General features: G+C 40.0%; 1 protein-coding gene across 38 annotated transcripts in view; it reads left to right on the top strand.

Moving 5' to 3' along the window:
* Positions 1-13,760, top strand: part of Sox6 (SRY-box transcription factor 6) — a 604,948-nt gene that overhangs the window by 271,516 nt on the left and 319,672 nt on the right. The window contains exon 1 of one of the 38 annotated variants that reach the window (XM_076563515.1): positions 798-1,171. The exons of 36 other annotated variants lie outside the window; for them this stretch is intronic. In XM_076563515.1, the coding sequence (XP_076419630.1) occupies positions 1,095-1,171 (77 nt within the window). In that variant the 5' untranslated portion in view covers positions 798-1,094. Of the gene's footprint in view, positions 1-797; positions 1,172-13,760 lie in introns of those variants that run through there. One more of the 38 variants, XM_076563546.1, reaches the window with a different exon arrangement.

Here is a 13,760-nt window from a genome sequence, read left to right as displayed (position 1 = left end):
AGGGTGCCTATTTTTGGAAAGAGGAATTAAGATACTTTGGAGAAAGTACTGCTCTGTGCGCTGGCATCCCAGATGGCCAAGCTAGAGTAGAACCAAGCCCAGGGTTTGGAGGCTTTCGTGCCAATGATGACCTCATGAGGTCCAGCCTGGAGAAAGAGAGACATAGTTCTCCAACAATGATGAAGAATGGCTTCTTCCTTTCATATTTCTATTGAGTGATCTCCAGTGTCCTTCTCTTTTCCTGTCTCTGACAAAATTAGCCCTTTATAATGAACAATTGTTAGAGTTTTGGCTTGTCTCTCAGACTTCTCTTAGAGTCCCTTTCACCCCATCTCCTCATTGTGTCCTCTCTACCACACAGAAAAAACTGTGATATTTTTCTCTTTGGCATTCCTGTCTTTTCCTAGCAGCCTTTTTGAGTGGGGACTGTGGGAGATTTTACACTTGATTTGTTGAATCTGAACTCTTTGCTGTAAACTCTCACACACAGAAGGAGCTATCTTTATAAATGACAGAATGGACCTGGCCTGAATGGCGCTTTGTTTACTGTTTTCCTAAAAGGGGCCCCTCTATATTTCATCTGTCAAAGTTGCTTTTCTTTCTTTCAACAATGCTTGATTGTTTTCACAAAAATTCAGGTTCCACAGACAGGAGAATTCTGTATTATATTTTCCTGCCAAATTCCGATCTCTGTTTTCCTTCCCCTGTGCTCACAAAGGGCTCATAACTTACTGTCAACTGTGAGGCCGACCACAAAGCTCCACTGTTGCTCAGCAAATAGGCTCTATTGCATGATGGCTTGACTAGCTTGTAAAGTTTGCTTAACTGTAGCAGCAGTGGCAGAAGGCATGTGGGTACTGTATCTCCCCACAGGCCAGGAGTCTTCACTTCTTCCATCGACTTTTATGCTTTGAACTCCTTTAATTGTCGAACAGAACCGACACTGCTTTGTTTAAGCAGACTAGATGCTGTTTGAAGCCATGGCCCAGTTGGTAGCCTGGGACTCAGGAGAGAATAATTAGCGCTTTTTTTAAATAATTTTTTTTGGTTGGCAGTTAGTGTTTTTTGTGATTTGGGAAGGTGTCAAAGGGGCTATGCCCTCGAGTTCTGAAGTTCTGGCTGATGTGGCAAGAGAGAGCCGGATTGAAGAGTGGAGGAGCAGCCACTTTGTGTGAGTGATTTGTGCCTCTTTCAGCTGTCACAGGTCTTAACTGTGTTGCTTTCCCTTCTAATTTTCTAAACTTCAAAGCCTACCTGATTTGGCGGGGTGATGGTGTGTGAGGAGTCGCTGATGTCACGGTAATGAACTAATAACTTGAAAGACATTTTTGTATGACATTTGTAATCTTGCTAGGGAATTGTAATGGATTTTTAAAAAAAGATTTGATTTTCCTGTGTGTTTAATACACACACACTTTTCTGAGTAATATTTATTAGATTTTTAAAACATGCACTTCCTTTTTTTCCTGTGTAGTGTAAGGTCCTGGTATATTACTATGTAGGAAGACTCTCAGACTTCATACATGAACTCTTTCGCAAGCTCAGCCTGTCTCCCATTCCTTGCTGTTTTCTAAGGCATGCTGCATCTGACCTTATGTACTTATGTACATTATGTACCTTATGTCCTGTGGTAAAGATACCTTCTCTAATGAAAATATTTCATCATAACAAACATTTCAAATAGGCACAACTGAGAAGCAGGCCACTGGGTAATTACTGGTGTGTTTTAACTAAAGAACTTAAAGTGGTCAATGCTCACACATAATTCTAGGTGAGAAAAACTGCTATCCTACCAGGATTTACAGTGTTGAACATCATCCCTATATTCGATAAAGGTATTTTTCTATGAAACTAGTGAATTGAATTGACTTCTGAGAAATGCGTTACAAGAGTGCTTTATTAATTCCTCACTTCAACCCCCTTTATTCTGTCATTTGTTTCTTCTACATATTTTTCTGGGCAGCACACACCCTGAGTTTGTTCCCTGTAGTGCTTGGCAAAGTTCAAAATATTTATTTGTTTCTTTTCTCATCCAGCTGCCCTAGAAACCTCACTGTTTATGAGCTCCGTCCTCAGTGGAGTTTATCCTGTTGGGACATTCAGCTTCAAGTAATGCAAATAGGCACCCCAAGCTGCAGTGAATAGTGTTTTTGACTGAGCCTCAGCGAAGAACATCTATTTTGCAATAATGAAGTCACTAAAACGCCAAACAGGCCACTTTGCTTCTTTAAAGTAAATGGCGGTGAAGGATAAATGTCATGTGTCTTCAATCAGCCCCTGAAGCTGCATTGTGGTTCTTTAGCACATTGATAGGAACTGGATCCTCGACTTGATTTAGAAACAGAGAAACTGGTGTCAAACGAGAAACATTTTGGAGCCTCTCATGTGGGGCCCAGGGATCACTGGTGCTCAGGTCATTGGTTTCTCCGAAAGAAAATTGAGTGTGTACTCTGAAAAGCATTCATGCATTTCAGGGAACATGGGTGGCTTAGACGTTGCACTGTCAAGTTAATGTAAGTGCTGATATAAGTATGGTTTACAATAAGGTTGCTCTTGTTTAAATCAATTCAAAACAAATGGCTTACAGTATCCAAATTCTTGAACTGTTGTTTTTCTTTTTCTTTTTCTTTTTTTTTGCTATTGAAAATCAAGGAAAGAGATGAACAGAGGGAGGCACAAATGGATAACCAGAGTCTCAGCCTGTCCTTTCCTCTAGCCTTGGGAAATGGCTCTCAGTAGTGTGGGCAGTAGGATCTGGTCTTTCCAGTGTAAAGAGTGTCTTTTTTGTAGCTCTTTGTAGGGATGGTATGTATGAGTCTCTATGTATAAAATGTACTTTGTCACTGGTCCACTTATCATTGGGTCACAGGCAGACTGAGACTAGGAAACTTTCATTGAATGGAACTTTAAATGTGATTTCTAAAAATTCAGAATTTCTTTCTTTAAGGATTTTTATTGGTTTTGTTTGGACCAAAATACTTTTCCTTTAAGTTTTATTTGAAGCAATTTAGCATTTTTTCTATTTCTACTAAATGCTAGGTACTTTCACAGTCATTAGTTTAATCTTCACGTCAGCGTAAAGGTACGTGAGTTGACCCAGTTGTACAGATGGCGATGTGGAGGCTCAGAGAGTTGAGTGATTTCTCAAGTCCACAGGTCTATGAAGTTAGAGATCCAAGATTAAATCCCCTTTCAAAACCTTCCTGCCATACCACAGTCTATCTGGCAATAGATTCTGTTAAGACAAGTAGAGTTTTCCCAGTTTTAGGCACCATAGATACAAATAAATATTTATTTTTAAAGAAATCTAAGCAGATAATAGACTAGGCATGGCAGTACTAAAAGTTATCCAGAGAACTGTCTCAGTCAGTTTTGGGAAGTTGAAAGGCATACTTTGATGATCTGGGCCCATGACTATGAATACCATCCAGTTCTTTCCTACAGCAAACACCAGAGCTGGAGAAAGCCAGGGGTTCTTAGCTTGATAGATGCAGTTAGATGCTCAGTAAAGAGTCTCTTAATATGCAAGGCTGTGGGCAGCCACATTTGACTTTCATAATGATAAGCTAAACAGTTCTGTGCAGTGATTCATGGAGACAATTGGATTCTCATGTTCTCCTTGGAGCTGTTTATGATAATATGTTACCAGCAACTGCAAGTGAGAAATTTAAAGCAAATAGCTATAAGGAAGGTAAAGAGTTACAGAGGTGTGGAGAGAAAAACACAAGGTAGTGGTACTTTAGCTATCTGTGGAAACAGAGTGTTTTGTGTATATTAAAAAATGCAGAAGTCTGTATTGCTGATGAAAACCTTTCTTCAGCTTTTACAGACATTGATAGTTTAGAACAATTCATGCCCTTGTGTATGAAGCTTTTCTGCCTCTTTCCCTAGAAGTTAGGGTATACTTAATATCCTATGCAGTCAGGTTTTAAGAGACTATTTGAGTTCCTGTGCCCTTACTGGGATCAGAAGAGACAGTTGTATCTAAATGAATATTGCTAGAGCTCCCATTTCCCTTTCATCAGGGCTCTCCCAACACCTTTTTTTTTTTTTTTTTTTTTTTTCTTTTTTTTTTTTTTTTTTTTTTTTTCCGAGACAGAGTTTCTCCGTATAGCTTTGCGCCTGTCCTGGATCTTGCTTTGTAGACCAGGCTGGCCTGGAACTCACAGAGATCTGCCTGCTTCTGCCTCCTGAGTGCTGGGATAAAAGGCATGCACCACCACCACCTGGCTCCAACACCTTCTTTTATAGCTGGTGTAGCAGTAGGAGTCATACCTCTTGAAGTGGTTCCAGATCTGACCTGTGCCAGTGTAGCTTCTGTGGTCAGAGTTGGTGAGTGGAAATTGGTTCCCATCCTCTAGGCCTTGAAATGAATGAACAGTGATATCTTCGGATTTCACTATTGACCATTTAAGGATATAGTTGTATGTGGGTAATCAATGCTGACCAAAAATGCAAGCTAGAAAAGCATGTTTTACGTTAAGAAACAGTTCTTAGAAACTACAGCGCACCTCTCAGTCTCCTGTACTAGAAGCTGTAGTTACTTACTCAATTGATTTTGCTGTCAGTGTCTGGAATGAGAGTCAGGTGGCCTGTTCAACAACCTCCTCTTCTTCCTTCTCCTTTTTCTCCTCCTCTTCTTCCTGCTTGTCTTACTTTTTATTACCATGACAAAAACACTATGACTAAGACAACTTATAAAAGAAAGCTTTTAATTTGGGAGATCACAGTTCCAGAGAGTTAGAGTTCATGACCATCATGGTAGGGAGCATGGCAACAGGCAGTAGGCATTGGTGCCAGAGCAGTAGCTAAGGGCTTACATGTGAGACAACACCATGAGGCACAGAGAGAAAGTTAACTGGGAATGACTTCAGCCCGCCCCTGGTGACATATCTCCAACAAGACCCTAATTCTTCCCAAACAATACCACTAACTGCCCAAACATCCAAATGTAGGAGCCTGTGGGGTCCATTCTCGTTCGACCCCCACACTGCTCCTCTTCTTTCCCTGTTCTCTCCCATCTCTTCTTTCTCCTTCTCCTTTCTCATCTCTCTTTGCCTGTCTTTACCCCTCCCTACTCCCAGGTGTTATCTAGTAATCAGATACTTCCAACTCCAGGATTAGGAATTATCTTTTATTTTTGAAGTACTAGGGATCAAATCCAGGGCTAGGAAAGCACTCTGCCATGGAGCTATACCTCAGGCCTAAAAGAAAACAAAAGAAAAGGGATCTTTTCACTAAAGCTTAATTAAGTGAGCAATTTAGAATACACACACACACACACACACACACACACACACACACACACACACACAGAACATTCATAATAAAATATTATATGAAGGGAATATATTAGTAATGAAGGATTCATGTGATAATTAGAAATAGTTAATAATTTTTTCACAAATCTTTAACCTAGGAGTTAGATCATCAGCGTTCCCACTCTGCCCTCTGCCCTCTGTTTTCTTGGTATGGCCATGTGTGAGTGCTGTTTTATTTTCTCTTTGTCTTTAGGAGACAGGGTTTTTGCTGTGTGGTCCTGGCTGGCCTCAGAGTTACTATATAGACAGAGAAAGCCTTGTAGCTGAAGCTATCCTCCTGTCTCTGCCTCCTGAGTGCTAGGATTATAGGAATATGTCATCTCACTTGGCCTTAGGTTTTATTTTTTTAATAAGCAGTTTTTTCTTTGATTTCCTCATCATTAAACATGGCAGTGACATCACTTAACTCCTACAGTTGCCTGAGAACATGAGCTTACATTGTATGTAGTAGCAGAGAGCACAGGGCAGGAATTTTCTAAGCTTCTAGTGGAAACCATGCATCTTTCAGTGATTTCTCCAATGTCCATCTGTCTAACCATCACCTATCCATTTATTACCCCATTTGTTCATCTTTTTAACGTTCCTGGAAACATAAATTAATGATTGGTTTGACCTTTTAATTGCAAATATGTTTAAAATTTGAAATGTATTTAATGGGTCAGAGCATGTGGAAAGAGAAGACAATCATGTATGGAGCTATAGAAGCTTCATTTTGAACCTTCTGTCACAGCTGTGTTTCTGCTTAGTTTAATACCCTACCTGTTTCTCCTTACTCATTTAATAGCATTTAAACAATTGGGTAATACTTACTGATGTTGTCCTTGCACTAAATATTGTACTAGGTTGACACCACGGGATGCAGAGAAACATGCATATTGTTCTTTTTCTTGGAAACTCTATAGCCTGTTGGAATAATTTACACAATTGTTTATATTTATCATTTTTCATTAAAAAAAGGTTGTGTAGGGTGTGTGCATCAGATATTGAATAAATGTTTCAAGAATGACTTCCCAAGAGGTGAGGGAAATGACAGGGGCAGGTAGAACAGAGGCAGCCAAAGTGAGCAAAGCTTGAGAGTACCAGTGCACACAGAGCAGAAAGTGAAGGTGTAGCCTGGGGAAGGCGGGTTTAGAAAGGTTGGGTGGATCTGGGTGCAGGGCCTGAATGCCTGGGCCAGGAGTTTCGATTTCATTGTGTCTCCAGGGGAGAGCTACTGATGTGTTTTGATTAGGAAAGTGGAGGCAGTTGGAATGGCCGCAGTTCACTTGAAAGAGGAAGGCAATGAAAGAGATAAGCTAGTTTAGGCTACTGGAGTTTGAGCCTGATGCACAGTAAACTCTCTCCCGAGGTAATTATAAGTATGGTGAGCAAGGAGGGCCTGAGAGCCATCACCAGAGGAGTTTGATGCAGCTGAGGTAGGCTGGCAGTGAGGAGCCTTGACCCTTCTGAGAATTATGCTCTTCTGGACCCAAGTGAACAAGGGAAGGTGCTGTGGGAAATTCTGATGAAGTAGGTTTTAAGTTTCCTTGCTATGGCATTGTGGAGTTTATCTTACTATTAATAACTTGTGGTTGTTTGGGGCCTTTCAGGAAGAAAGAGAGCTCTCAATATTGGGACTAGAAAAAATAGTCATGGCGTTTAGAAATAAAACAGGGAGATGCTTGACCGAGAGCATAGGGACAGAATAGAGGTGAGGGGGGCAGCCTCAGCCCTGGAGTGTTGTGTCAGTAACTGTTCACTTAAGTGAAAGAGAATGACCTGTTTGCTCATCACCCCCTCTCTGCCCTCCCTTCTGCCTTTCTTTCTAGTACCATTGAGTATCTGTAAGGTGTGGTGCATGCTGCCAAGCACTAAGATCCAGTAATGAACGGGACAGGTGTGAGCCTGTCTGTGGGCCACATGGGATAAAAATCTTTGAATGATTACCCTTTTCTTCCACTTAATGGAAGCCTGTGACAATGTCTGCTGGAACCCTGGAAATATTTCTCTGACAAGGTGTGCCTTTTCTTGTGGATATTCTTTATTATCTCTCTATTGTAAGGAATACCATGTGGGTGCATTACTTCAAGGAATGTCTTAAAATAGCCTTCTCTGAAGTTCAAAACTCCTGATCACATCTCCTCAGCTAGGAGGTTTTACTGTGTAAGGTCATGTGTAGGATCTTTTAGAAGGAAAAAAAAATGTTATATTACTTGAAAATTTTAAGATTGAGAAAAATGTTTTCCTAAAAGTCTTTTTATTTTTTTCCTCATTCAAACATTTCACTGGACGACAGGGAATGATCACATATAGTCAAAACTTGCTCCAGAGACCTGACTTCTCTCCTGGTTCTCCCCACTTAAAGATTCTGACTGTGTACTGTGTGAGCAGTCTGTGTGTGTGAGCATCTTTTGCCCTTCCCTTATGACACAGGAGAATGGAGAAAGTGGAAGACAAGGAGACTGAATGTCCAGTTCAGACTGGTCTCAAGGAAATGTCCAGACAGGGAGTGAGATACCAGATTGTCACCTTCTGATTTGAATTCTCAGATTCTGGCTCAGGCAGTCCTGAGCTGTTGGTGGTGCCCAGTTTGTTCCTTCACCTGGTGTGGGTCTCTCTGCTCCTCTGCTAGACTTGCTCCCGGGGGGTGAATGATTAGAACTGGTACTTTGTAGAGCAGAGGTGAGAGGCAGAAGTGGAGTACCAGACTTCAGCAACCTTACACATCTTCCTAGTAAAGGAAAGACAGTATTGATGGAAGAAAGGGAAAGTCCTCTAAAGTGGGAGTGTTTGGGGAAAGGGAAGGGTCTTTGTTTTTCCATATTGGAGGGACTGAGCTGACTCTGAGTATTTTACATTTTGAGTTAGATATGAAAGAGCTTTACGAAGTAGGTTTCCTTTTGATGTGTCAGATTACTAATGATAGTTAATAGTAATAAAAACTAATAATAGTTTTTACCTGGACCATAGTATCTTCAGCGTGTGGGACAACCAGGTTAAGTTTTTTTTAGAGCTTTAAAACCAAACCAGTTTGGATTTATTGGGGTCCTCAGGAGAGTGAATCAATTTGGTCGCCAGATTTGGGCAAGAATTTGAGATGCTGAAAGTCTCAAAAATAATTGTAGAAATGTATCTTATTCATGGTCATTTTTCTAAATTTGGCTAGAAATAATCAAGTTTGAAGATAAATTTCCAAATTCAAAAATTTAGGCCAATTTAGAAGACCAAGATAAAACATACAGTTTCTTTCTCTTTTAAGGAAAAGTTAAGTAAAATCTAATGAGGTTGAATTCTGCTTGCTTTTCTACTCTCAGGAAGGATTCTAGGCTAGAGGGAAATTTCTAGAGGTGAGAATCTTTTGTGATGGACATGCTGCTGAGTGTAATGGGTGTAAGCCGCTGTGATGTCACCCGTAGGCCTTTTATCCTGTCGGCAAGGGTGCAGGGCTCCTGTTCATATTTGTTTTCATTTTCCATAGATTGGCCTTTCTTGTTGTTTTCCATTTTTATTTGATGTCAGACTAATAAAGCATACTGTTACATAACATGGAGCTCGTATCGCACACTCAGGATGAAAATACACTCCTTCTTGGGGAGCCCGATAGATGTGTTTACTCTGTAGAGAGGGTTAGATTTGATTTTTTGTTTTCTTTGTGGTAATTATGTTTGCACTTTGCTGATCACTACTTGTGCATTATTACAATGGAAGGTGACAATTTGATTGTCTTCAATTGGAGAAACAAGTAATTTTATATTCACCAAGCTGTCAGGTAACACTAACTCACAGTACTGAGAGCTCCTGGCAATGCGGTTTGGCACCTATATTTAACTGCTTTGATGCTTGTGTAACCTCTGCTGAATCAGAAATGCTTCAGAGACGGTTTTCAGGACTGTGCAATGAGGCTTTCATTAAGTAGACAGACTGAAAATGAATTGCAAGGCCAGGCTTCTGTTCCCTTCCTTTCCTCTGCCACTTCCTTCTTCCTTTCTTTCCCCTCTCCCTTCCTTCTCCCCACCTTCTCTTTCCCATCCTTCTTAGATAGGAATCTGAAATGTGTCTGATGTTTCCTTACCAGAGAGAATTGCTCCATAGCTTTATGTAACTGAAGGGAACCTAGAAAATCAGCCTCTTTACATAATTTTTGTCCAGCATTGCCATGCTTGAGATATCAAGTTTTCATCTTTCTTTCTCTCTCTTCTTTTCTGAAAATATTAGTCCATGAGTGACAATGGAGGAAGAGTGGGGGACCCAGGGTGGCTTCCTATACTTTCTGTCTGAGATGTGGCTCTGGTCTGTGACTTTTCTTAATAAGCAGATGAGATGTCCCAAAATTGGACACCTCTATTAGTGGATCAATTTCAGCTTAGTGGGGACTCCCCTTGAAAAATTAGGGTTCTCATCCTATGTGAAGAGGATATTCTAAGTGAGCATGTGGAAATTAATTCATTATGCTGTTATTTTAGACAGCCTTCTTTCACGCAAGCCACGAAGAGGTCTTTCAGTTGAGCTGTACAGTGGCTGAGCTTGATTAAAACCCTCTGAGTTAGAGTGTGTATTTATAGTAGCCATTGTTTGGTTTTGATCTGACTGTCAAGCCACTGATTTTATTTATACTCTCTGGTAATGGCTTTCCAAAGCAAAATTCCCAACAGCTACTGGTAGATAAACTGTGAGAAAATTCAGTTTTATTTCTATCAAGCAAAAAGTGTAGTGGCTCCATGATATCAAGTTGTTTTGATTTTAGTAACAAACTGGATATGAAGGGGAAAATGTGATAACTGTAGGTTTTCCATAGGCAGTCAATCAGAGGCCAGCCGCTGGGCGGGTTGCCTGTGCCTTCTAGCAGACACTGACCAATTAGACAGACAGAGGTGGTTACGTGATGTAACACTATCAGGAGAAACAATTCATGAGTCAAAGCATTCCAAGACATATGAGCTCTAGTCCAAAGAACAGTCTTAAGCTATATAAAGTGACAGCAACATTGTCAGCTAAATATAGACTCCAGAGACACAAACTTTGATGACTTGAGAGGAATCTGTTCCAGGTAGTTCCTGTTCTGTAAGAACCTCAGAGGGCCTTTGGTGACAATTTTGGTGCATTGGTATGGAAAATTAGAGGCCTTAGGAAAGTCAAGTCCCATTAATTTAAGCCCCTTCTTACTCACATGTCAAGTGTATTTCATTTGCCTCATCTCTGTCAACTTGACAGCTTGTTCAGATCAGTGAATTTCCTAACAGGTATCAGCTCTCGGTGGCTCTAAAGAAACTCTGAAAGAGGGGCTGAAATGCTAGAAGGAAGACAGGGCTGTAAGTTTTCCAGTAGCCCTGAGAGCACTACTCTTGCATTCTCTCAGTTGCTTATTAAACTTGGACAAGGAAGAAAAAACTTGTAAAAGCCCACAGGCGTTTGGAGGTGGATTAGAGAGGACATGGAATTGTGCCTTCAAAGAACACTGAGACCCAGCAGCAGCTGTGACCTCGCCAGAGGAAGGTCCTACAGGAGTGTCTTCATTTATTATTATTTTTTAATTAAACATTTAAAGATCTATTTATTTTATGTGAATGGGTGTTCTGCCTACATGTACATCTGTGTACCACACAGGTGCCTGGTGATCTCAGATGTCAGAAGGGGACATTGCATCCCCTGGAACTAGAGTTACAGAGAGTTGTTAGCTACCATGTGGGTGGTGGGAATCGAACCCAAGTCCTCTGCAAAAGCAACAGGTGTTCTTCACCAAATGGGCCATCTCTCCAGCCCCCCAGCACGTTCTTCACTTTAGAGTTAGGCTTTTCTTTGTAACCCTCTTAAGTCCTTGAACGTGGGAATTAGAGGCACAGGAAGAGGTTTGGAAGTCATTCTTTGCCCTGGGCTGGGTGGACTGGAATCCTTTGTGAGGTTCCTGGGTATTGTGCATTTTGGCAGCTGAACATAACTGTTACTCATGATCCTTAGAGTGAGAGGCACTATGTTATATTTTTGGAAAACCAGTTTATTTCTCAGTATCAGATCAAGTGTTGTGTTCTAGTAGTAATGAATTATCTAACTGGGATGAGTCCACATGGGTTGTCCAGAACTGATCTTCAAAAAAAAATGTAAGTGTTGGACTGAACTTTAAAATGTATCTTATAAGTAAATGAACTATTAAAGTGCTGCTTTATGTTAGAACAGCATGTCTTTTTTATTTTTAGTTTTATTGCTTCTTTTATTCTTGAGATTATAATATAATTACATCATTTCCTCTTCCCTTTCCTCACTCCCAACCCTCCCATATACCCCTCCTTGCTCTCTTTCAAATTGCTTTCTTTCAAATGGCCTCCTTTTTATTGTTGTCACACACATGTATGTATATGCATAGAATTCTTCTGAATAAGTGTAACATACCCCTAAAGTGAGTGTTATTTGATAATAATAAAAAAGTAATGAAATATTAGAAAATAATTCTATGCCATCATATTGGAATGGTTATGCATAACAAACTTCTGAAGCAGACGACTTAATGTATGTATGAATGCCCACCATCCTCATTCTTCCATGTAGCTCAGACTACTTCACCTTTCTTGTTTAAGAGCAGGAAGTACCCTTACCATGTGAGTTACTTTGTAGTGACTTAAGCATTCATACCTTACTCCAGGGCTTGAGGTGGAGGTCACTTTTGTAGAGATGGAGCTGTTCCTGTTGGCATTCTGGAGAATATTATTAATTATGGGGCATTATCTCCATCCACCTCATTCCCCCAAATCTTAAGCTGGAAGTTATTCCCAATGATCTAGCATTCAGGGAAATTCACTTGATCTGTTGGGCAGAGACAGTTCTTGTGTTGGGAACACATGATGGCAACTGAGTTTTACATGTCCCAAAGACATATAATAAAAATCTTTTTGGAGGTTTTCCTTGATAATAGCTATGCCCCAGAAAACCATCTTGTTTAACCAGTGTGATAAGTTGACAATGTAGTTTTCCTCTCTGATTATAATGTGCTCTGTGTAGTCAATACACTGGTACCATGTGAGTGTAATTTCCTCTTTTATTTGATCTCCAATGCACTGTATTATAAATAAACAGTTAAAAAAAAACACCAAACAAATCTGTTGCATTTCCTTTTAAGATTGTACCACTGTAGACACTTGTTCTAGTAAAGTAGAATTGGGCACATTTGATTGCATTTAAATTTTTCATGCTTCAGCAGTTTGGCTGGGAGCACAGCAAAGAAAAATCCCATGAGCGAGGAGAGTTGAGAATAATAGAACTTGATTTTGTGTATTATAGCGGCAACATTTGCGCTGCTTTAGTAGGGTTGTGTCAGCACTTCCATTATAAACCCCTGTTTTCAGGGGCTCTAACTAGGAAGATATTTTTTTTAATACAAATTAAAAAAACAATTCATTTGAATGATTTTAAGTTATAATAGAGCAAAAATAAAACAAAGTAAAGTCACATAGAAATTGACCATTTTCACAAGGATTTTAATTTTTCTTTGCTCATTAGTTGTGTGGGGCATAGCTAGGTAAGGTACTACTAGCCAATATACGGAGGGGGTGGTGGGACTATTTTTGTGATGGATAGTATCAACCATGAGTGCATTCAAAATAAGTATAAGAATTCCACACAAAGCTGAAGAATCTTAATTAACTAGGTGCATTGATTCATGGATTCATAAAGCAGTTGACTGGGTATAGTGGTGGGAGTAAGGGTATCACCACAGTCTAGTGTCTGTGCTTTCTGGAGTATAATTCAGTTGCTCGAGGAAAATGTGTGAAAGGGGAAATTCTAGAGTGCCAAGGTGAGGTTACTTACGAGTGCTTGAGGTGCACGGCTGGTGTGAGTCTAATTCCCAGAACCCGCTCCTGAAAGTTGTCCACTGAGCCCCACGTGCACTACTTGGCAAGTGCATGCTTACACCTCCTCCTTTATCCTCCACACCCAAATATTAAAAACAACAGAAAAGGGGTAATACTAAAGAGAGGAAATGAATGAGGATGTAATGAGTTAAATTGAAAGATTGTATAACAATTTACATGTAAAAATTAGGGAACCAGATCCAGTAGCAGTAAATCTATGATTTATTTTCTAAACTATATGATAGCAAGATGGCTCAGCAGATAAAGGTGCTTGCAGCTAAAGGCAGTGACAAACTGAGTTCAATCCCTAGGACCTATATAGTGGAAGGAGAGAACCCATTCTTGCAAGTTGCTGTCTGGCCTCCACACGTGTACATGCACACAATGAATATAATATTAAAAAATACGTATTAAAATATGTATTAAAAATAAGTTGTGTGCGTTTTCCTATAAAACAAACAAAACCACCACTTAGAACAGTGGTTCTCAGCCTGTGGGTTGTAACACCTATGAGGCTCACATATCAATCAGATATTCTGCATATTAGATATTTACATTATGATTCATAACAGTAACAGAATTACAGTTATGAAATAGATACAAAATAATTTTATGGTTG

This window comes from Peromyscus maniculatus, chromosome 1, assembly GCF_049852395.1.
Source record: "Peromyscus maniculatus bairdii isolate BWxNUB_F1_BW_parent chromosome 1, HU_Pman_BW_mat_3.1, whole genome shotgun sequence".
NCBI lineage: Eukaryota > Metazoa > Chordata > Mammalia > Rodentia > Cricetidae > Peromyscus > Peromyscus maniculatus.
This window is presented reverse-complemented; position numbering and strand designations above follow the sequence as displayed.